Here is a 26,085-nt window from a genome sequence, read left to right as displayed (position 1 = left end):
TGACTTCGCCCTTCATGAATTGTGACCAACAAGAGAGGCTGAGCCTCTAAAATTTTCAAAGTGAAACATCATTTACCTTAACCTTAGAAACATCACATTGCGTAAGAGAATTTTAAACAGTTACATAAAGTCAGTCTGATCCAGGGCAATGGTTGTCAACTGGTGAGCAGCAATGCTCATGGACAAGGAAATTCAAATCTATAATATGAGCAACCAGTGACAAAGGTCAGATGCTGCTCTCTGCTATATTCACATGCTCTGTGCTATATTCACATGGCAGAGAAGGCTGGGGAACCATCACCAAGTCCCAGCACACCCCTAGGCAAAGACCTTCTGCTTTAACCACACGTGATAAATGACATCTTCCTCCTTACCTCCCTCTTCCTCTTCAGAAGGCTTTTAAAGCTCTTAAAAGCCCACAGCTCAGTCACTGTTCTTTTAATAACCTCTGAAGTGTTTATCTTAGGGATGTCATATCTACTTATTGTTTCCTTTCCTGCTTGCTCTTGCAAACTGCCCATTTAACTTTGTTCCACATGGTCGGAATACATCTTGTAGAGCTCTCAAGAGAGTTGCATAGCATTTAATTTTTAAATTAATGCAGAGCAGCCACATCTTCCCCACCTGAGCTACAAATGTTTCATTTACCAAATAAAATTTCAGCCTTGATCATGTATTTGTAGACTTATGAAACTTAATGGAAAACTGTGGCTACTGAACCACATATGTTGTTATTTAGCTATATAGATGTACTGGGTGGGAGAATAAAAGAAGTGGGGGGAGGGGAGAGCTCTCCAAAGCAGATGTTTGCAAGTTTTTTTAAAACTAAGAGACAAGACATAAGACAACACTTGAAGGAGCAGCTGGGGACACCGAATAAATACAGACATTTAAATGTGACTAATTACATACACATGCTGGAATTCTCAAAGGATGATCAGGGAGCCAGGCTCCCAGCTCACTCTGACTTTCAACAGGAGTTCAGTGGCCTGTTCCTTCAGGCATGCTGCAAGATGTCATCTTGCTAAATACAGAACACTACTTCTAAATGTTGCCTCTAGTAGCTTAACCACAGCGAAGTCTATGGATTTCTACAAAGCTAACTGCAGGAGCCCTCCTCTTTATTAAATAAATACAAATGCATATATCTGCTATTCCTGTTGCTCTGATGGATGAGAGAAAGTTGTCTGGACAGCCAAGAGGCCTCACAGCCTCTGGGAAACCACCTTTCTGTGTTGAACACAAATATGCTGCACAGAAACTGATCTAACGATGGTGAGGAAAGGTTTACAGAAAGTAAAGTTTCCTTCTGTTGTGAAGCAGGAAGGCTATCTTGCATATGGAAAGTAGTGGCTCATAAAAAATTTAGGGAGAAGTATGTACCATTGTTTTTCAGAGGTATTAATGGATTATGGATAAAGTGTTCATGACTTAATTCAAACACTTCAACCTAGCACAGCTGCAAAAAGACCATCTTTCCCTGGTCCCTGCTGCTCATTTTCCTTCCTCTGCATTACAGAAAAAGAAAAGTGCAGTTTCTAGGACACACAGCATTAAGGCATATTTCAGCTTAAAAAGCACAAGGGGAAAAAAAAAAATAAAATACACCATTGCTCAAGCAGCTGCCAGGAGCTGTGTGTCAGCACAAAGGGGTGTGTATGGACACAAGCAGCAGGAAGTATGGGAAAGTCTTGACCACTTCTTTCCATGGCCTCAGTATCTTAAAAATGTTCATAAAACTACAGATTGATTTCTGGCAGGAGACAAACCCCTTGACAAACAGGAGGTGTTTGTCACCAATGGAAGGTAAGGCCAGATGCTGGTAGTCACAACAAGCAGTAGCTGACTGTGCAGAGGGCCAAGGTGGCTGTGGCTGTAAAAATTGTGGAGGAACACAACACGAGATCTTTTGTGAGTGAAGGACAGAGAGGGGAGAAGCCAGAACGTACTGAGTAAGACTTTCTTTCTCCTAGCACTCAAGGTGACTCACTATGCAGCACAACGGTATTTAGCACAAATGCAGTTTCAGGAAGGTACCAGGCCACAAAGGCCATGCATGTTGTCTTTTATCTGACATACACTTGGGCAAGGTCTGTGCTCAGCAGGCTGTAAGTCTGCTCTCTCTGTATGATGTGAACATATGCATCAAGTGCCTGCATCCCAAGTCCTGTAACTGGGATATGAGGGATTTATGAGGACTCAGCTGACAATTGTGCCCAAGGCAGTGACCAGGACCACTAGGTTTTGCACCAGTTCCACAGAGGGAGCCCACAAGTAGCAAATTGTTCCCAGAAGGAACATGCAAGTGTGAGCTGTGATTCTTACAGAGGAAGACAGCAGAAGTTGGTGGGGGACACAGGCAGTTTGAGTGTGGTGCCTACATCTGTACTGTCAATGTAACTTATAAATCTACTAATGCTTCTCCTTGTAATCTCTTTTGCAGGGATTCAGTCCAAGAGATTGTGCTGTAGCAGCTGGCAGAGACTAGGGTCTCTGAAGAGCTTTGATGAAGCACAACAGTTTAGTGGTTTAAGACTAAATGAAAGTATTGAACACTTCCTAAGGAGAAGCTATTAGGTAACAGTTTTTAAACTGCTTTTTTTGCTTCCTCGGCAGGGGCTAAGGAAGCAGACATGCCTTTTGCATTTTAAAATAATCTACTACTTAATGTTCAAGAGCTCAGCACTTAATTTCAATTTGACCTTCCACTGAGATGAATTTTTCCATCCATTCATCCAGCTGATTGTTCATGGTGTGCTCCATGGGACTGCAGACTGGCTCAGCAAAGCCCTAGCCGCTTTTGAGGCTTTCTGGAATGCAGAGGTGGCACTGGGAACAGGCTCAGAGGGCACACAGACAAAAACCTATGGGTAAGCTTGTAAGAAAACTGATCTTTATTTATTTTCCTGGAGAGGTAAAAAAGTTTCCCAATTAGGTCTAATCTTCATTCAGCCTGTATATGTGGTCTTTGAAAACAAGCACTCTTCTGGGGCTTAAAAAAGGCAGGTGTCTCTAAGGTATTTTTAAACAGCTAGCCACTGGAAGCAGCTTTTGTTCTCCTTGCAAACCTGAATTGTTTAATTAGATATATCTATGACATCATTTGCAGGATAGTGTTTATCTTTGCAGCTAAATGCTTCATTTAAAAAAACTTTTTTTTTTTTACAGGTGTTAGATTCATTGGAAGAGTCTGGTTTTAAGATTAAGTGATTCTAGGTTCTCACTCATGGTTTTAGAGCCTTGTCTTACTTGTTCACTGTAAGAAACTCATAAGCTGTTCACAAGGAAATCAGTTATTTTCACAATACTCAACTGGAAGCTGCACTTTCCTAATACACCTAGTCTCTGCTTTTCACTCATGACCTACCCATAACAAAGGTTCTGCCTCCCCTGCCTTTGCTGCTCTCCCTACTGGCAAATTCCAGCTACACAGACATTTAGCTGAGCATTGCTTAATTACCACACTCTTTTCTTACATGCCTAAGTATTAGAACCAAACTAACTATGAACAAACCTGAAGGAGATTTCAGATCATGTGGAAAAATGTTAAGAACTGCAGTTTGTTCTACACCTTCCTAAAGCAAATAGTGTGGCATGAAGAAAATGGTGGACTACATAATGAAGTGCTTTTTTCCCCCTCATGTAATCATTCCCCTTTCTCATTCCTCTTCATGATTCCTTTTTTATTAATCACACATGAGACACTGCCATGAAGACCTGCACCAATGGAACTACATACTCTAGAAATATTTTTCCCCCTTATTTCTTTATCTAAGCTGCTAAGTACTACTCTCACTTACCACTCAAATAACAAATAAACATGGAAACTAGCCAAAGACAAACCAAGTGCCTAGGCCAGATACAGAAGAGAAGGTGAAAAAGGGAAAAGTTAGTATCAGCAGACAAAAGCTTGCTTGAGCTCTGATTTTCAAATTTTGTTTCCAAAAGCCAAGGGCTCATTTACTGAACAATACCTTGCAAATCACAGTTACAAAATGCTTTGCAAACCAATCTAAGTTTTTTCTCTGCATTGTAAAAATTTAATGGAATAGTCCTCAAATCATTGCCATATAGGCAAAAATTTGAATAAAGACTTAAAACCTGTCTGGTTAAATGAACAGACAGGTAGAAAAACATGCTGCACACTGCCACACTGTTAAAAGTAGTCACTCTCTTACTGCTTTCCATGAAGCAAGAAGCTGCATGTATTACATACATAGCAGGACCGTTTCAGACACCTATTTCTAGCATTTCAGGACTTTCACTGAAAAATCCATTGGTACTGTAATGTTATCAGGTCTCACTTAACAGAAGACAAAACCCTTAAAAGAAAACTGGCTGTGGCATGACACACGCTCTTGGAACAAAACAAAGAGAGGCAAACACTTCTGAAGGCCCTTCTGTATACCACCTAACTATTCAAAATAGAACATGGTGAGAATGAAAGAATGTTTCAGTTAATTTATGTTTGCAGAGTCACAGACACCACAGGGTCTTAACCACAATTGGAGTTCAAAAGACATGGACAGAGGCCTCTGTGGCTGTATCACTCCTCTAAGGAGTGCAATACATACCTCCAGAAAGGCCAAAGCAAAAAAACCACCCAACCTGGTATTCAGTATAACTGTGCTCTCTTCTCTAAGCACAGTATCCTCCAGGCCTGCTCTGAGGATAATTCAAGCTCAGTGATAAGTCCACTGTCCTGTATGTCACACATGCATATACCCTCTCTCACAGCAGACACACACTGGAGTAGAAAGGCAAGAAACTGCCTTTTCCCACCTTCTATTTCCCCCTCTTCTGCAAAGTCTTAGGATCTACAGCAATATAAACAACACTTCAACAGAAGACACCAGCTTAGGTGTCTGTTGCTATACTGACATAGCAATTTTTGTTCTGAGATATAGCAGCTACTTAACAAGTTCACTCAAACTCAGAGCCTACAAAGCAACTTTCGCCAGACTATCCCTGTTATTCGCTCTGCCTCTTCACAGCAGACAGCAAAGAATTCAAATGTACCTACTCCAGAGCTCTGATAGGACCTGTCAGAAGCCAACCAGCTCTGCCACTGCTTCTGAAGTAGCCACCTGAAAGTGTTTGGTGTGGTCAGAGGGCAATGGTCTTCCAGATTTCTACTCAAGAGGACAGCAAAATCTTACTCCCATCTGAGTCCCGTGGCACCTATGTTTCAACTTGAATGAGACTGTAGTGCTGATTCTGAGGCTGCTTTAAAAACTGATGGCAGACTTGTTTGTTAAGTCAACTCTGTAACACACTGTCACCACATAAGTTGTGCTACAAATTGCTTAACTGGTAAGGTCCTTAATGAAAATAGAAGCACATTATTTTATTACCCTTTGATGTCTTTTTAGTATTTATGCTATGACTAAACTGGATAAAAGATTTATTAACATTTAAGGCCATTACAAAGAAAATGATAACGTGGAGAAAAGGAGAAAATGAAAAAAATCTCACATCCCATAAATTCATAAGGATATTGTTGATTAAGAACATTTAATGTCCAAATCAATGTTTTGATTCCTCCAACTATTTTTAAATGAAGCACTGCATATTTGTGTGTTTCTCATAACTCTGCAGTTACATTTCAAATCCTACCGTGTTGCAAGTTTATGGCAGACGACACCAGTGTCTGTTATTACTTCACTCAGTCTCAGCTCGAGGTGGACCTTCCCCTGAAACACACCAGAAGCACCAAAAAGTTAGTTTTATGCATACTCAGTCAAACCATTCCAACTTAAACTGAAGCAAGCCAGCTAGTGCAAGTAATTCCAGAAGAAGCATAAAGATTAAGCAATAACTGTGTAACTATGGTCTTTCAACTGCCAGAGAATCCAGATTAGTAGCCATTTATGCACATTTCAATGCATACTTCCCACCATTATCTTATCTCTGTATGTTTTACCTATTAAAGGACAAGGAGTATCACAGAAATGTTGTGTTGGAGCTTTATCTATAATTAGCATTTCAAATATTAAGCAAGTATCTGCAACACTATCATTGAAAAGCTACCACAGAAGCGCATTATAAATTAACACCTATATGTTTTAAACATTATAAAAATAAAATCTATTAAACAATATAAATTGGGACACAAGTATCAGCGAAACTATACTGAACAACCAAAAGAAACCCCCACAAAAAAACATTCAAACCTGTTGAATGCTATTAGACAGTCTTCATCTCCTTACCATCACACTAACTTTATTATGACTTGGGCTAAGATATTATATATCGAAAGCTGGTGAAGGCAGTTCAAAGCACAGCTAGGAGTGCAGCAACAATTAAGTAGCCTGGTCCTCTTAGGCTGAGCAGCATAAACAAACCCAGTGCCCAAAAACTTGTCCTGAAGAAGCCTATGAGATTGTTTCTTACTGCTACAATCAATTCTCTTCCTTTCCTAGTGTATTCCCTTCCCTTCCTAGTGTATTCCCTTTCTCAGTGCCATTTTTTCTGCCTTACCTTGAATGCATATTCCATACTTTCCTGCACTTCACTCTTTCACTCTTCAAACCTCTATCACCTACTTATACCTTTAGTATTCTGACTCAGTAACAGTTTTTCCTATGCCAGGGCTGGAACATAGACCTTTCAAGTACATGTGGCAGATGATACTGGTGTTCATCCAGAAAACTAGGAAGACAACCTCTCCAGTCTGTATAAAAGCCCATGGTTGCAGAGGCATCACAGCAGCTCGCTGGCATTTTGAACAGGGAAAGACCCAAATACGTGTGTTAGTTTAAAAACAAGACTCCTGCCAGGTATCTTTTGCCTCATTTTAAACAAAACAATTAAACTCCCCTGCCCAATGTAAAACCCAAAGGTGTTGCATTTCACCATCAGACTCCTGACCCATCTCCTTCCGCAAGACAGGTATCCTCCTTCACCCTGTCAGTGTGTACACAAGTCAACATGTGTCACTGGCTTCTGAACTGAAGCCTGTCCTCACGCATAAGAGCAGGACTTCTCTGCACAAATGCATAAAAAGCCACTTCTAGACCCAGCTCTTAAGGACTTAGTACCACTGCAGTGCCCACTGTACTCATACATGACAAGAGCTGAGTACAGAACCAGCTAAGAACTCTAGTTAAGCACTTTGGTTTTCTGCCTTCTGTTTTACTATCTTTTCCCTTACTCTTCACTGCTCTCTCTTCCACTGGTCAAATGTTTAATTACAGGAACTAAACAATTAGACTCTGGAGAACAAAGTTATATTGTGAACGGGTAAAAACAATTGCTGCTATCTTGCATACCACCTTTACTAGAGAAATCAACATTAATACAAGTTTTGAAGAAACTGAGAGACAGGAACAGAGACCTAAAAACTCCAGAGAAAATATCCCTTTGTTGAAAAATACTAAGGGAAGAAAATGTTTTTATAGAAATATTTATGCTTTTTATTTATTGTAGCTTTCATTTTTCTCTTGTGAAGGTTTTGATAATGGTCAGCTGCTCAAAAAGTGATTCGAAGCTTCATACAGCAAAACAGAGGTCATGGGATCACTAGGACCAGCAGCCTACAACTATTCCCAAAACACCTTCCAGTGTTTTACTTCCAGTTAAAAACTCAAATACCTTAAAATAAGGCTACAGTAACATACTGGTAGGGTTAATTCACAGAAAATGTAACTCCTACAATAAACAGAATGCTTTTTCCCAAATTAATTAGGCAAAACGTAAGGATTCACCTGAATAAGTTTACTCCTGTGCTATGGCATTAGCTGGGTTTACAAAATATCAGATAACTCATTTCTCAAGGGGAAGACTGAAAACTGCAATGTTGATGGCCAGTCTTCGCGAGCGAAGATTTGGGAAAGGTCATTAACCCTTCGAGCCTGCGCAGTGGATTTTTTAGGTGAGACCCAGTGTGCGCTGAACTGAGCCCACCCTTTAATCCTGAGGTTCATCTGCCAGGGCCGAGCGAGCTTGGACAGTGGCAGTGAGGTCCCCAGGACGTAGGTTTGTTTAGAGTGACCTTCTCTTAGATGGATTGCCACACAGGGCTGACGAGCTCCATCTGCCCGGGGGGCTGGGAATCGAACCCGGGTCGCAGCGGTGAGAGTCCTGCACCCTAACCACTAGACCACCAGAGGCCCCGAAAACTGCAATAAATCAGTATCATAAGATCAAAAGTTAATCTATTCAACAAGAAGGTCAACTTATAATGGATTAAAAGTACCACAGAAACAGGGAATTGCCATGATCTTTACTGACAGATTATAAGAAAAAAATTCATATTTTTATTATTAAAAGAATTACTGTGATAATAACAAGAGTCTCCAATTGTAGTAGATGTGCAGTTACAGACAAAACTCACAAGCAGGAAAGGTTAGACAATGCAACAGGATAAAAAAAATACTGTCTCTGTTTTACAGCTGAAACAGTGCCTTGATCCTTCTCAGACAGAATCCCTTTTTTGGAGTCAGTGCCTGAATCTAGGCTCAGTCCTGGGCTTTAAGGTCATAAACCTTTTTTCCCTTCAGCACATCAAAAAACCTCAGAAAAATCTGGAGGTTTGACAATTCTGAAGTAGAATGTATTAATTACTCAAAACATTTCCATTAAAAAATATATTTCAGGATGTTCCTAGAAGTAGCTATGCTTATTAGCATAACCTTCTCATCTGGAAGGACAAGACCTTCTCAAGGAACAAGCTGACAGAGTGCCAAGTCAACTGCTGAACACTTCCTTTTCCATAAACTCCAGCTGATACAGAAGGTGAGTTCATAGGTCGTACATCCTTCCTAATCACATCTAACATCACAAAATGGGGCCAGCCAGCTTCCATTTTTCAATTATTGATTAAAGAACCCATCAGTTGAATGAATTTCTTGTAAGGAAGTAGACAATATTCAAAAGGAAATCAGTAACAAACCAAACTTTTGAAAGATCTTAGAGAGGAAAAAACAAATTATGGTTGTTAAATATACCCTTTACTACACAAACAGTTATCTGAAAACCAAACTTGAAACTGATCATAAGAAGAAAAGAAAAAGCAGACTCAAGGTCCTGGTTTTATAGATACAGGAAAATCCTGCCTCCAACCACCTCCTTTCTCCTTGGAATCCAGCTGTGAGTTACTGCGGATTGAAACACTGATAGCACAAAAACTCCTGGAAAAGGTAGTTGTCTACTATTAAGCCTCCTGGACAAGAGGTTTGTGATCACCCACCTTTCTACTTCTCATTAGCCTACTCAATTTTGCTGGGAACTTCTCCCGCAAAGGTGTGAGTGCACCTGCATGGAAATTTTCCAAACATTTATCCCATATGGGGACACTTTTCCCAACACAGCTCAACTCTGCTCACTGCTCAGTAGTGTGGAAAGAGGGATTGTGAGTGCCTTTTGGCTCTTCACTCCTCATCCTGCTGGTAAAGAGTTACTGCAGGCAGTCTCATGCCTGGAGATGGGCGAGTTGCAGGAGAGGACTAGGCTAAGCAGGTGACATGAACCACAGCCCACTAGTGACTAATGCCAACACAATATTTTTTTTGAATCTCAAATTTAGGACTATGATAGCCCTGGTGTGTTGGTTTATTTTCTCTTGCTGCAATTTGTCTGGAGAAATGAGCATTGGAAGAACTCAGTGGTGTACACAGACCATTCCAAACTAGGGAACAACTTGTGTTGTTGCTTTCTCAGTCTTTCCAAATTTTAATTCAGGATATAGCCAATGTTATTGAACAGATCCTGTCTACTTTGAAACCCTCTTAGGCAACTTTCTAAGATGTCACTTTCTGGCACTGGTAAAGCTTAAAAGCAAACAATAAAACTGAGCCGAACTCTAAGGGCTCACTAAATGCTGCCCTTGAGGGAGTGGGAAAGACCAAGGGTGCAACTATTGCTTTAGGTAAATCCAAACCTGCAGCATTATCAGCAGCCTCACATAAGGTTACAGTTTAACAGCAGGTTTGAGAGCAGGAGGAAGAGTTTGTTTGCTGTGTACATTTGCTGCTTGTAACAGTTGCTCCTTCCTTTAGCAGAGGGCAGCAGGCAGCTGGGAAAGGTCTAAGGATCATGCTCCAGATCACAGCCTGCCTGCTGGGCCACAGTGCAGCACACAAGAAACTGGAACAAAACCCAGTCTATTGCTGAGGAAAGTACAACAGCTCTAATGAACACTGCATGGATTCATAAATGCTAAGCAAAGCAGAACTGATGACTGCTTGCTCTCCATATGTGCAAGCTTGTCAGAATTGCTCAATAATTGGCAAACAACTTCACATGGTACAATGTTAACTTTCCTGTTTCTCTAAGGGGAGAATGCAGCCATATGGTCAAAATCCTTATAATCAATCGTGTTTTCCTCTCAAATACTTTGATGAGATACAATATGTAGATAGCGTAAATGAAAGGTTTTCATTTCCCCAGACAAATTGTGTTCTGTAGATAGAAAACCCAGGTATGCTACTTTAAAACCATGTAAATATTGTTCAGAAGTAGGTGCTCCTTACCACATGCCATGTTACAGACTAGCTATTGAAGAGTAGCAGACCAAATCCTGACTGACTGTCTTAGTCCTTTGTGGGGTTAAGTCTCAATCCTCCACTCTTACAGTCACATAGGGAGGAAGTCTTGCCACAAAGCAGGATCTGGTTGATAGCTTGTCTTTTCCTTTATCACAAACATTATTTACCATTGCTGATGCATGGCTCAGTTGTTTGAAATAATTTTGTCAGTAGGCATTTAGCCTTAAGAATCTCCCCACCCTATCGAAACAGACATTTCATCTCTTTTCAAAATAACTAGAAGATAGAAACCTAAGAGCCACTGTTCACAAAATAGAGGGTAACACCCATTTATTTCCTGTGTGTGGTAAAAAGCTGACACCAAACCTGGAAGCAACTTCTTTTTACAATTTGCATATACCCATGCTTACAATAGGTTGTACAAAATGCGTCAGTGGTTCATCTTTACATGAGAAGCATTTAAATACTTACACAAAGATAGCAAATATCAGTGTTGGACAGTGAGCATGCAATGCTCTTAACTGTTCAACAGATAACGTAATTCTATCAGTCACTGAAGTGAAACAGCCCTATACAGTTGCTCCTAAAGATAATTTGCTCAACCTTGTCCATCTTCAAATACATATCCTTAAATAACAATTAGCATCAGAGTCCTTGCAGTTCAACACGATTTGTTTGACAAATATAAAGAGCATTGATTTACACAGAACAGGAAGTGGGCAGATATGCAAGAGTCTGTGGAAACAATATTATGAAGGTAGAGTGAAAAAAATAACACAGTAATACACTTCCAGCTTCCTTTGCAGTTCTGCAATAAACTTCTTTGTCACACAGGACTGAACGAAGAAGAGTTAATTCAAAAGCTTGTGGTGAAACCTTGGCTCTGATGAACTCGTGGCAAAACTCCCACCCTGGCAAGGCCAAGATTTCATTTATGAAGCCTGACACTTGGGATAAAGATTCTACATTCAATGGGAAGGTTATGACAAAGGAGGAAAGGTTTTTTTGAGGAGCACAGAGTGCCCTGGATAGATTCTTCTACCTAATACAGAGGCAGCATTTCAGAGCCAGTAGTGATGTCCAGCACAACAAAAGAATTTTAGATGTACTCTCCAAACATACCTGTAAGTAATGTTTTCCACTAATGAAGTCTCGTACACCACATGACAGTCATATCAGTCCATACTCAGGAATAGGCATGTTTAAATCAACAATAGTCAAAGGCCTATGCAGGCAAAATGCTAATGTGGTGAAGGGCTTCTGGTGTCTGAAGAAAGTACTTAACATGAGTAAATCTTTTGCACAAAGCTTTGAGTACAGAAGGTTAAAATGTGAGACAATTTGCTTCCTCAGTGTTGGTTATCTGCCCTTCACATGTCTTTTATTTTTTTTACGTTGATAGCCAAATAGCCATGTTTCAGACACATTAAAGTTCTTATGAGAAGGAAAGAGAAATGAGCAATTTTCAAGTTTTTGTCAGACTTTTTTTGCCCCAACAATGAGTTTTACATAAGACCTTGAGCATGACTGGCTTTGGAAAAGCACTCTGTCATTTAGAACTGAGAACTCAGCTGTATGAGGATATGACCATTTCACATTTGTCAGTGCTGTGGAGGAAGTAACTAAAGCACACTTGAAAAGGGGAACTTTTAAAACAAGAGCCTGGACAGGAAAACATGTCAGAATGATCTAATTCTCCTTACATTTCTCCCCTGCTTTGGCATATATAGACTACATGGTTTGGAGTATGCTGGTGTATACCAATATTAATTGGAATATCTCTGGATCTTTAACCACTCCACTGATTACATGCACACAAAGGGTATTCAGGTTGCAGAGCCCAAACTTCACAAAACAGACTTGAACTACGAAATTACTGTGAAAAAAAATGAAGGGGAAAACTACTCAAAAACAGGAAAGGCCTTTTAGAGATTGCATGTGCACTTGGGCTTAAATTCCGCTGAGAACACATGGACCACTGAGAGCATCTGTCATCTACAGCCCTAGGCAAATATCTGAATCAGTTACTGTTGGGTAAACTTCCTTCTGTGAAGAAAAGGCAAACATTCATGGATCAAAAGAGATGTACACACAACAGCAGGGCAATTTTTGCTTCCAGACCTCAAAAAGCATGAGAACGCAAATCCTGAAAGACAAATGACTAGTAGAAAAGAAACAGGTCCCATGGAAAGTGTGCAACATCATGCTCTTATGGACTTCAAAGACCTTAGAAAGTTGTTTCTTCTGCTGTTAGTCCCTCCCTTCCAGCTGAAGCTGCTTGATTGTTCATAGTCTATTTCAATACAGAAGATAAACCATTTTCAGTAATGGCTTAATTCCTGTTTTATTTTTCACTGAAATGCTTGGGCTCTTGTACTGTCAGATACTGGGTGTTTAGCTCTGGGCACAGTACCATCCCACTGAGAAGGAGGTAGGCTCCCTCAGAAGATGGAAACTTAAAATTCCTTAAACTAAATGTGCACAAACCCACTTGGTTATAGCTTCATACTTTTAGAACAAGTTTTCCAGTCCAGAAAGTTAAGCCATAAATTACACTTTAACAGCTGCTGTTAACTTTCATTCTGCACTCTGTATAATAAAAATTCCTGATCACATTTAATGTTTTAGTCTATATTTAAAAAGGAAATATTCACATATCATGTAATTTCATATTGTATGCCAAACACAAATACAATTTTGCTGGAGTTTCATAATTTGTTCTCCACAGAGCTGCTCAAACTTAAGCACCTAGAGCACAACTTATTTCATCACCCAGCTATATCTAAACAGCATTCAGGACAAGAGTAGACTATGCAATATGCCATTTTCAAACTAGTGAGAGCAAAACCAGCCAGTAAAATGGGGGGGTACTGATGAATTCTGTCAGCCTCAAGGGGCAGTTACAGTCCATTGATGAATGACAAAGCGCTTCGGTTCTGACAGTTACTGTTGCCAAATGAAGGGAAATTCAGAAGCACCTGATGATGATGGTTATCCCAAATAGGCAGGTTTGCAAGACCAAACAATGAACCAAAACCACAAAGGGCATGCCTTTGGTGGTAATGCCTGATCTGCATCTGTGGGCTGAGCAGCTGCACAGTCCCACCTGTGCTGCTCATGTGAGACTAAACAGCATCAGTGCTGAGGTCACAGGCCTCTTAGCAGTCACTTAGCCTAGACAGAAAATGCCCTCATTTCTTCCTCAAGATGAGCAATCGTGCCAGACTCCTTTACTTGCTGTCAAGCAATAAATGGAGGTGGCATTAAACCATCTGTGTAGTCTGACAGTTAACGCACTCCTGCTGTCAGTAACAGCCCTACCTGCAATAAAATTTATGAAGTCAATCTCACTCCTGACAATACAAAGCACCTTTATAAGACAGCAAGAATCAGCAGTGTTGTAAAACCATAAAACTGAACTAAAAAAACCTTGAGCTAAATACCTCGGAAACAATGTTCAACAAGGTTATACGACATTAATACTTACATATTGATTTTTTAAATGTAAAGGAACTCACACAAGCGAAGTATAAACCATGTTGAACAAAATTTTTAATTCTACTCATTAAACTCCGGATAGCTCAAAATATCAGTTCTTACATCACAAATGTATTATCCATAATTTCAAATCAGTCTTTCTATTCTGAAAAAATGAGGCTAAATATGTCTCGGAATTGGGCCACAAGAACCCTGGTATCCAATATCACTAATATTTCAACAAGCCGTTGTTTTTAAGCTGGTTTTGAGTTTCTGACTGTGCTGACTGGTCTGCTTAAAATCTGAATGTTTTCAGGCTTTGCATGCAGTGAAGTCCTACACAGCTTATCACTGTCACTCAGTTTCTTTGATATCATGGCCTAATGAATCAAAAAGAATTATAAACCTGGTCTCTTTTTTCTTTTTTAATTCCTCACTCTGATTGTATGACCTCAAGTAAGTCACATTCTTTCTGAATGTGTTCTTGGAATACATTTTCACTGTATTCCAAGTGTTGGAGTGACAGTAGCTTACCTCAATACGGTGCTGTGATGCATAACTAAATAGCCATGAAGTGCTCTACAACATGGAAAATAGTATTAAGGCCACTGGCTGACAAAAACAGAAGATGCATGAGTTCCCTGGCACACAGTTCAATGTTTAATCCACTAGATTATAAGGCAAATGGGAACAACTGCTCAAATGATAAAACTGATAGTGTTAAAACTGCTTTTGTACTACTAATATTTGCATGATTCACTGCAAATTTCAATTCACTAAAAATTTCTCAAATTATTTTCCTTAAAATTGCACAAAAACTGAGTAACGCTGCATAAATACCTACCATTAACACAAGTATTCCTTTTTTCTCTTATAAATGAAAAAGTGTTTAGAAAAACAACTGAGACACTGCAAATGTAAAAACAGACAAACACAGAAATACTTAATTTGGCTATTTTCACTTGCATAAGAATTCATACGAAACATTTACAAATTTGCTTCCGGTATTATGGAAAGACAAAGCCCTCTTGCAGACTTCTTAACATAAAGACCAAAGAATATTTAAGTAAATGGATAAAATCATCAGAGAACTGTTCATATTTACATTAGTTGTAATAAATTCTTATCATGGAGCGCAGAAAGAGCTTTGAACAGTCAGGGTCTTGTAAAGATACAAATAGCGGAAGCGATAAACTGTACAAACAATTACAGAGAACACGCTTTCCAGCAAATATTGTGCTCCTCATCCCTCCAAAAGCTAGAGCTGCCTGCAAAGCTTTTTGTTATGAGTTCACAGCTTACATTACCAGTGCTGTCCTAGAAAGCACCTCAGTCTAAAAAGCTTCCACAAACTCACTCTGTAAATATTGTAACAAAATAAACAACGCAGAAGCTTATCCAAATATTGGCCTTCTTCAGCTGACAAATTACAAAGGGAAAGTTTTCTTATCCTACAGGAAATAAACACTAAATCTACTGTTTTAAAGGCACTGTCATAAGAGGCTTTGGGGTAAGAAGACAGGGAAAACAGAGTAAACAGAATAGATCTCCAAGTTAAAAGGCTCTTAAAAGCCTTTCCATTACCAGTGATATTGAAATGTGGCATTAAAGAAGATCAATATTTTTCAAGAGAAAGTCACAGTCCGAACAGGCTGTCATGAGGCTTTCTTTGTATTACATGCACAACGGTGTATTATTTGTCTCTCCAAATAAAAAGAAAATCTAACCTTGAATGTATTTTCACATCCGCTTCACCACACATAACCACACTATATGTTGGAATGCATGTGCTTTTTAAGTGTCATTTTCCAACCTGGTATGTGCAGACCTGCACGCAGACTGAAAAGCTGAGACACCGTGTCCGACCCTACCACATGGCAGTACCTGAGCAGCATTTCCCCTCGCATTTATTTGAGACTTTTGCACAGGTCAGACATTCACGTCTGTGGCCTCCTAAGCAAATATTGTGGTTCAAAAGTGATCTGTAATATATACTTACAGGGAAAAAAAAAAGTAACTGGTTTGGTATCCTGTTACATCATTTTAATTTCTTGCTTTGTTGTAATGACTGTTTTCAGAAGATCTAATATCATAACAGAAAATAGAATCCGTTTGAAGAGTGGTTAAATACAAAAAAAGAGAGGAGTCCTGCTGTGTACAAAAATCTGCAAAGTACTAAACCCTAAATAAAGCTGAAGCAATACAATTATCAGCATTCCCACTGTTTGGAACACGGTCTAGAAATCTGGCAAGGAGTGGTTTTTATGTCTGAGATGTACTTGTTGCAATTCCTGTGACAACCTGCCAACATAACTTTTTAAAACAGTACCTGAAGATACTATTTTCAAGATGGCTCCACTTCCTGAGGAATCAACAGTCATTTATAGGGCCTGAAGTTATTTGATACTTGAGATACACACACCCTTTCTTGAATCAGTGACCCTGATAGTTCACAAAGTTTTAATTACTCCTGTAGGCAGAATCTTGATCCCTACTGATTTATGCACACTTGTAATTCACCCCGTGGTTATCACCAAAACCTAAACCATACTAATGGGCAACACTTTCTTTTTGTAGAGAAACAACACATCTGTCCTAGAGCTATGAAACCCATAAAGCTGTCATGATCTTGTTACAAATACTCCTTTGCCAAGATATTTCCTTAACAATCTCACCTGTACTTCTGAATCAGCATCAACATGCTGTAGTTGAAACCACGTGTCTCTGTTATGATACTTTTGAAGATCTTCTTTCTGTATAGCTACCTTTCCTGGAAATAAAACAAAACAGAAGCATAGTTTAAGATAACGTTGTAGCTCCCCAAAAGTACATTTCCATCAAAACCAAGTTTTAAAACAATGATTTAAGGACTGTCCTATTCAAGAAAGGCTTTAGAGCAAGGAAAGAATTTTTTTGGGCATTCTCCTTTACACAGTACATAATGATGAGCCCAATATTAATGATGGCACAATTCTGATAAGCATCTTTTTCCACTTCATATTGTGAATGACTTCAAATTCCTAACATCATACTCACCTAAAAGAGTGAAGCACTGGGGCCTGCAGACAAGCTTGTAAGTATGCTTATTGTAAAAACATCATTCTTATTTCTTTGACATGTAACTAAACTTGTGGGAAGAAAAGCTTGGAAACTGTTGGAGACAGATTTTTGAGGTAGATGTCCATAACAATCCCAAAATAAAGTTCCATGCACGGGTTATTGCTAACAACATTTTAGGATAAGGCTTTTCACTACATAGATTTGTAGGAGAACGGCAACAACTAGGGATGTCAAGTCTCAACAGATTCCCAGATCTGCACTTTGAGGCCCTGTTGACTCATCTCCCTCACTCAAATCTTTTAAGAGTTTGATTCTGCAACACAGAGCCACCCAAGTACCACCCCTGACTGTAGAGAGGAAAAGAAACAAACCACCCCAAAAAACACTGTAGACCTTTCACTCTCACCTTTTTTCCACTACTCTTATCCCTATCAAATTAGTTGTTTTGGTAGTGAGGGTAACTCACTACCTGTTCCATGAGCAGGTTCCACGCTGCGAACTAATGTACACGAATGCCAAGGACTAATATATACGTAGAGTAGAAACTTTTGTCTTGCCTGGTCTCTCTCAGGCATTATGCAAAGCAATGAAACTTTTTCCAAGTGTCTTTCTTTGTATACACAAAGCTGAGCGTGGCATGCCTGAGGAGCACGTGATTCTCAGAGAGAAGCTTTGGGTTGGCTGGTTCCCCAGGCACTGAGCAAAGCAGCATGTTCAAAATGAAAGAATCCAGGACAGTCAGAGACACTGAGTTGCTCACATACAGTTTGCAAACACTGCTTTGCTACAGAAACACACAGTTTCTTTACCCAAATACCACTGGATAAAAAGTCACAGTCCTAGTGGAAAAGAGACTTCAAAGGCTTCCTAAATTCATTCAGTTTGACCAGACATTAGTAATATGTTACCTCAGAAAATGTTAACAGAACACATTTACAAAGAAAATAAATTAAAAACAAAACAAAACAAACAAACAAAAACCCAAACAAAAAACTCCCACACAATGGAAGACTACAAAAATGGCAAACACAAAGCATTCTCCCTTCTGAAATCTGAAAGCTTATGGAAGTCCCAGCAGCAAGTTGTTACACACCAGCATTCCCTCAAATTATGGCCTTTTCCTTTAGCTGTTGCTGGATGGTTTCACCTAGCCCTCCTGTTTGCTGGGCTGCTTCTCATACCATGCTGCTGCTGCATTCTTCTGTTGGGCTGCTTCGGTGACAGTTTCCAGATTTCCAGTCCCAGTTTCTGAAGTACTCTGCCTTCCTTCTGAAGCTGCCCTCCCTAGTATCTGCCAGGATTTCTGCTCTAGCTTCCACAGAACTTCTGATCCATTATTCCCAAGTCTTGCTCATTCTGCTCTCAGCACTCTCCTACTGGCTTGTCCTTTAGAGATTACCAGATCCATCTTCTGTCAAACATTTAACTAGAGATTAACATGGCAGATTCATTACCAGCCTCTTTATTAGATATGCAGAGCAAGTGACTTGAGACTTCTTAGAAAAGCAGTAATTACACAAACCTACAAAATAATATGGCAGAAAGGGTAAATAAGACATCTGAACTGTGCTGAACAGGAGACACTAAGTTATGCTGCTGAGAATCTATGTGATGATGTCTGTGTTTTGGTTAGTGGGGAACCTAGTTTCTCTAAAACACTTTAAGAGAAATACATTTGAACGCATGACCTTCCAATAATTGCTTTGGACTTCAACTGAAATTGTTTACTTTCACTGCTTGCTATCCTCACTGTACCCTTTAATCTCTTGCAGAAATCCTCCATCTGACTGCAGCATTGCACACACTTGCCAAACACTCTCACCTACATCAGTCTCGTTCACAGTCACTTCCCATGCAGGGAGCATCCTTGCAGAAAACTCAAGGTGGGTGCAGTATCTTCACCTGTACATAGCATAAATGGTGTGATCACTGTCCCCCCTTTCAGCAGGGAGTTCCACTGCTCTCTGTCAATGGTGGCAGGACAACCCAGATAGGTTTGCCCACAAAGTCAGTACATAATTGCAGTACAAAGTGTTCAGGGGTAATGGCACATGCCTCCTGCTTTGAGAGGGTTAACATGGTGCTACAACTGTTTTGATTAGGAAACTGTTTGAACAGCACTGTTTGCTCTGCACACAAGCAAGTCTTATTAATGACTGAAACTTATTGACTGGGCTGGCTATAATCCAGGGGCTTCCACTGCATACCAAATGATTCACAAAGGAGAAAATTCTACTAGGGGAAAAAAAAAAAGGGAAGGGACAGTAAAAAGGGGCCTACACTTTGGCCACTCTAAACATATACAAAGACACATTACTGATAGGGCAGAATGTCTGATCTGCCCTGTTAAACAGTTCTCTGTGTACAGGAGCGTCCCTCACATTTTCTGTTATTAACTTTTCACCTGCACCAGCCAACTCCATATGCTCATCCAGCCCACATTCCTCCTCCTCCTCACCAGATCCACATAAGCCACAGTGCAGGTGCTGAGCAGAGTTAGGTCCTTGCCCTACTCTACACAGTTACTGCTCTGCCACTGGCTGACCTACGTCCAACCTGGCTCACACAACTTGTAGCCTCACCAGAACTAGGTTAAATCCAGGCCAATAATTACAAGCTGTTGGCACCTGTCATTTGACCTGACACTACACAATAAGGACCTATAATTCTGCTTGAAGATAAACCTGACACAAGAGGTCAGAAAGGTTTACCACCACTCATTTACAGGACATTTTCCTCTTTGTGGTTCTTCAGCGTGCTCCCAAACGTGAGCACATTGTCTTGCACTCTTTCTCAAGATTTGGGTGGCTTCCAGACAGCATTGAGAAACTCTAAATCTTGCACCTGAGGCACCCAGCCACTCCTGCTGGTTTCCTCAGGGCCGCCCCAGGCTGCAGAGTCTGTGTCTGTTTAAGCCTTTAGATGCTGTATGGGAGGAGGCAGGAAACAGCAGAACATGTTGAACAGTATATGGTGTAATTTCAAAACTTAGTTGTTACATTTTTAAAAATCAGATTCTCAGCAGTAAGACCAGCAATGAAAGCATTGTTCTCATCTGAACTAATTTCCTTCTGAAGCCTGACACTCACCAGACCTCAGAATGGAGGAGGGTAGTAAAACCTCAGACACTCCTGCATGTTTTTCACCCATATGGCACCAATTTTCCTATGTCCCCCTACTTCAGACTGAACAGATCTTCACTGGCACATTTAAATCCTAAGCCCTGTGTTCAAAACAAAGACACAATATGCCATGTCTGACCCCTTCCTTCTGTGAATCTCTCTTTATGGAAAAAACAATATACCAGTAACCCATTCCTTGAGCAGCCAGCTCAGGGATGAGTAAATTTATTACCTAGGCCCCTGATGGTCTTAATTTAAGGGTGCAAAACATACTTGACAATCCATGGTACCAACTGATTTAAGAGCCTCCCACTTTCCCCACCCATACACCCCTGTCCTCTCAGCAAGCTGAACTGAAACTGTTCAGGAAATTGAGTGAATCCAAAAAAACCCAAACAATGAAAATAAACATTCTGTGGGAAGAGAAGGGAATAAGAAATAAGTTTCAGGGGTCACATGTGGGTGGTGCTGGTATTTTTAACACACAGGTCGTTTCAAGTGACCTGTTTTACAGCTTCCACACTCAAGAGTCACATTAACATAGCCAGGAGACAGAAGATGGTAGAAGGTCAATCATTTGGGCACAGAGGCAGAAATACGCAACAGAGAAGGGTAGGAATTTCTGGCTACACTGCTTAGGAAAGTGCTTGTGGAAGCACTGCACCCTCAACGCCCAACCCTCTACTGGCTTCAAAAATTTTTCCAAGGCAAGTCCATGCAGCCCATTAACTTGTCCTTGGACATGCCCGTGCTTGTTAATTCAGGGTCAGAATCTCCATACAAAGACTAACAGAGTTGATAATTTGGCTCAGGCATTCTCCATCTACATACAACTACCTTCTGTCTGGATAACCTGTTGGTGACAAAAGGCTTAGGCATCAGTTAAAGGATTATATCTCACCTTTTAATAACAATTTGCCAGTTAGCAGCTGAGATACATGAATATTTAGGACATATGCCAGACTAATAGAAGATTCCTTTACTGAAAAAGAAGACAGCAAAAAGAGAGGAGTTCATCACTTTAAAAGGGCACAAGGCTCCATCTGAAAAGTGATCCAACAGAAGCCTAAAACCAGAGCATTTCAGAAGCTCTTGTATCTTCTCTTCTCTTTATCTTGGAATACCTGCACAGTGAAAACAACAGAACTTTGCATATTGCTGCCAAGTGAGCTGAAACAATATAATGTAATATTTTTTTAATAAAACACCCTCCATTAACAATGGCTGCAGTACAGTTAATTTATAGCAAAGGGTTAGGTCTGAGTCACACCTTAAAAAGCCACAAATGCCTAGTTAATTCAGTCTTCTTTCAGCTCTGAACAGAGAATACTTTGTCTCCTATATGCTGCAATATCAGGCAATAAGATAGGCTGGAAGCTAGTTCAGAAGTTGCTTCATGTTAGTACGTTAAGGGCACAGACACACTGTATCAGTAAATTCATTTAAAAATCACTGATATGAAGATGCACAAAGTCCCTTTCAATAGCTGGGAAGACTAAGAACAAATCAGAATCGATTTTAATCAACATTTTAGGCTGTGAGAGCCTTATGAAAGTTTAATTACCTTGGAAACATGAAGCACCACTGCTATTCCAGCCTACCTAGAATTTTATAATTATCTGTATGAAAGGTTATGTCTCATCAAAGAAAAGTACAGAAACTTAGCAAGACAGAAAGGGCTACATGCCCACCTTGTTCAAGAACAGCACAAATTCACTCACCCCTCGCATAACATGAAACAAGCAAATTCCCTATTTGAGAATTACAAAGATAAGGATGAGAATTTTGGACTACCTAAGGCTTCAGAGCCTTAGAAGCAGCAGAATGGCTCCTTCCCAGCTCCTGTACAGTGCACCATGAAGCACAAGCACTATCAGACCATCTGCTAACATTGGTAAGAATTTAGCAGCAATAATGGCAGAACACTTCCAGCACAGCAACAGTGCATCCTATACAGAGTACTGAGGTATAGGATATGCAAGACCCCAGTTTTGGTTGGTTGATTTTTTTAAACTAGTCCAAATACAGTAAGAGTATCACCTATTAAATCTATTTTTCCCCTTTGAGGGATTTATCTTCTTTAATAAGGCAGAGAAAAGTAGGCTGTGGATTCTACCCTTGAAAGTCAAAAGCTGCAGCATTGCATGAATTATCCTTTATCAGTGCGGTTTTGCTGCTCTCAATTCTGAAGCTCTCACCTGGCTAACATCAGAATGTCTACTCTCTCTTCCTGTTAAAAAAAACCAAAAGAACTAAACAAAACCCTCAAACAAAAAAAGCCCTATCCAACCATACCTCTGGTATTAACTCTCCGTCAGTTACTCTCTGGGCCATTAAAATGTTCATACATTTAAGACACTGGGTATAGCCCATGTTTGGTTGCAATGGGACAATGGATCTGTGGTGATACTCTACATACAGACCATATTAACATTTGTCATTAGGTAAGGAGGAAGGTTGCAAAAAAAGGACAGTTGAGGTTCTAGCACATGCTCAGTAGTTTTGTTTATAACATATGTCCTTGTAGGACAAAGAAGAAAATATATCACTTTTTGAAAACTCAATTTTGTTTTCCTACTCTTGTGATCACCTGTTATGTTAAAAGGTATTCTGAGTGCATTCTAACAACTAATTTTATGTAGAAAGTATTTATTCTAGCCTCTCTATGCAACTGTAGAGAATAACCTCAGGATAATTCTAGTTTATAGCTTCTTGAGACTTGTCATTGTGGGACAGTCATCCATTTCCTTTATTTCACTAGTAGCTATATTTATACCATACTAGGGAGCTGTATTATTCCCATGTCATCTAACAGTACATTACGGAAACAGTAAAAACCAAGTTGTGACTGCTGCCTAAGCCATGGTCAAGGTAGAAGAAACAGAATAACACAATTTTCTATTGAAATCTTGATTTCTGCTTCATGCTGTATCGGAAGATCTTTCCTGGACTTAGCTAGCAACAAGCACAGTTCAGCAGAGATGATTCTTTTTCATTTTTTTCTTCGAAATCAATAATCAAAAGGTGATGCCTCAGCCGCATTTGGTAACAGTTACCTAATAGCAGGAGATGGCTTGCTTTGATGTTTGGTAATAAATGGTGGCAACTCTACAAACACATCTCCTCAGCTTTTGAAGTAGCCATTAACAAAGGCACCTCAAACATAGGAAGCCTCAAACAACTTTCAATTCCAAGGTGCTTTCAGTCTGTGAGAGTTTCCAAGAACTATGATTTGGTTTCATCTACTTTAGTCCAGAGTAGCTAAGTTTAACTACCTCCGAAGGCAAATTTGTTTTATTGCCTTACTTTGCTTCACCTCAACTAGTATTAAGCAGGAAGACAATTACAACCTACAGGATTCAATGGCTGCAAGAGTTTTAATTTTTTGTAGAACACGCTTAATAACCTCTATGAAGTTGACTTACAGCAGTTAAGTTATAGTAAAGGTAACTAACAGAACCACTCACTAGTCTTCTCCCTGCTGGCTTTCTGCTCCTTCACTGAAAGGCTTCGGCATTTCACATCTGTGTTCTATTCAGTACCATTCCATCCCCATCAGCATGGCAACCAAGCCTCCCCTCAGGAGTACCACAAACTTTCAGAGGAAAGTTCTTACTCCTCAGGACAACACAGGGACAGTGCAGCACTTTTTCCCCCTCAGAACTTCACAGGGGGTGCATTTTGTTCTTTTCAGTTCCTGCTTAATACAGATGTTATGCAAGTCAGGTTCATGCATCTGTTACCAAAACAAATGAAGTGCTGGGGTGAAAAAACCACACTGATTTAAGAAGAGGATAAATAATTGTGTACTTGTCACCTAAAGGGCAAATGATATTAACTAATCTCTCACCGCAGGGTTAAGTGACTTGGTGTGGCACATTTCCTGTTTTTTAACTGATCTGTATGTTTAAGGTCACAGCCTGGCAGCCTGAGCTGTTCATTACACACCTACAAGAATACCAGCTTGCGGCATAGCACAGAGATGGTTTTCTGCATTAAATCTAGCTGAGTTATTAAGGGTGCCACTTTATTAGCACAGCTTGTCTCATTCAGCATGTCTAAAAAGCTGAAAAATATCAAAATAATCATTAAAGAACATACATTTACATTTGCCTGATGTAGCAGCACTACTATTCTAATATTCTTTCTACTGCATCCAGCCAGAGGTATCTTTTTCCCCCGCTATTATTGGAGGGGTATCAATTGACAGTTTTTCAAGTTATCCCCATCTCCTCAAATGTTTTTCTCACTGTAACAACTAGATGGAAAATAGCTATTCTATATACACATGTTCCAGCAAACTGGTCTACTACTACTTCATCATTCAGAAACAAACACATCTAATTTTAAATTATGTTTACCATTACTTTCAGTAGTACATTTCCTAGTCAAAGCATCTCAACATAATGTAACAGTATACAAACTCTAGCCAGTAACAGTCAAAACAGACGATATCAATTAAACAACTTAAGAATAGTTTACTTTCACAGTAACTGTATATTTGCTACATTTTATATAAAAAAGACAAAAATATTTCAGATCCACAGAGCTCTGCATTTTATTCATTATATTTGCATTTCAGCCAGCATCCAAGATTCTTCCAAGACACAGCTGTTCAAGAGTTGTATCTGTTTAGCTACCAAAATCCTAGATGACTTAGCAATTTCAGTTAAAAAAATGCAAATGTAATAAACAAACATGCAAACTCAAAAGATATCTTTATCTCCACAATCCTCCCATCCTGTATGCCAAAATAATACAGTATGTTCACAAACATATCTGCTACATATGTGTTCCAGTTTCTGACTCTGGCTCTCCTCGGAAGTTTACATCAGAGGTTTCAGGGAGTTCTTGTTTTTCATTTTCTCGCTCCCACACCTTCCGCTTTTGGTGGCTTAAGCATTCTCATCTGTCACACACTGAGTTGCATTTCGGAAGTTTAAGAACTTACTATCACAAACTTATACTTCATATTTGAATAAATAAAAGGGTGCCTACTCTGAGCTCCAGTCACCCTGGAAGTCAGTATTATATCACCAAGACCAAGTTCTGGAAATACTAAATAGTGAATCTAAAGGAACTCTGCTAACCAACCATCTTCAAAAAGATAGCTACTTGTCAAATTCTTACAATTTTGACTTATACGCACTCTGTTCTCTCTGCCTTGAGACCTCCTCAAAACCAGCCAAACAAACAGTGCAAAGAGATGCTCAAACATATCAGAGTACACACAGGTAAATTCACAAGCTCAGTAACATATGGACTTAAAATTAGTCTCCTGGATGGAAGACAAAACCCCCAACTCCCTTCTTTGAGAAATGTCATAGCTAGATGAGCATGGGTAACCACATTTTCTTCAACAGAAGCATCTCAGGATGACCTAATATAACAAGTGATCTCTGGAATGCAAACAAAGGGCCCCTAATTGCAGAATTTGGTGGTTCAGTGGAAAAGAGCTTGCTCTAGCACTACTCTGACCAAACTTTTTCAGTAGGGACCTCTTCTAAACCTTCCTTGTTCAAGCCTCTTCAAGAAAAGGTTTGAGTCTTAAGATTGAGCTGAAGATACACACAGAGCAGTTATTCAAGTATTACAGACTTTGTTCGAATGAAAGAGTTCCCTTCCTCAAAAAAACTCCACTGCTGAGCTTTGCTGCTGCTGAATCCCGCTCAAGAGGAACTACTGAAAATAACCACATGCAGTTACTCCAGAGCTCTGCTGTCTCTCCAGAACATTTTCCTACTACAAGCAGAACTTTTAGAGTAGTATCAAACTGACAGTAACTCTGGATTTTTTTTCTTCTCTCCATTGCTTCTCTCACACTTCCACATCTTTAAAATGCTTTTCAAAACATGCCTGCGATAAGGAAGAAGGGAAACAGACAGAGGAAGAAAGGGAGGAAAAGACTACAATAGCTAATACAGACTGTAAAGTCTCCG

The 26,085-nt window shown here is 39.8% G+C and overlaps 1 protein-coding gene across 3 annotated transcripts in view; it reads right to left on the bottom strand.

The window, feature by feature from the left end:
* The window catches only part of RASA3 (RAS p21 protein activator 3), a 129,154-nt gene that overhangs the window by 51,276 nt on the left and 51,793 nt on the right, over positions 1-26,085 (bottom strand). For all 3 annotated transcript variants that reach the window (XM_017817379.1, XM_017817380.1, XM_017817381.1), the window contains exons 4-5: positions 16,640-16,734; positions 5,617-5,693 (exon numbers count right to left, since the gene is read on the bottom strand). In XM_017817379.1, coding sequence (XP_017672868.1) covers positions 5,617-5,693; positions 16,640-16,734 — 172 coding nt within the window. The remainder of the gene's footprint in view (positions 1-5,616; positions 5,694-16,639; positions 16,735-26,085) is intronic.

This window comes from Lepidothrix coronata, unplaced genomic scaffold, assembly GCF_001604755.1.
Source record: "Lepidothrix coronata isolate B3197 unplaced genomic scaffold, Lepidothrix_coronata-1.0 Scaffold60, whole genome shotgun sequence".
NCBI classification, from domain to species: Eukaryota; Metazoa; Chordata; class Aves; order Passeriformes; family Pipridae; genus Lepidothrix; species Lepidothrix coronata.
This window is presented reverse-complemented; position numbering and strand designations above follow the sequence as displayed.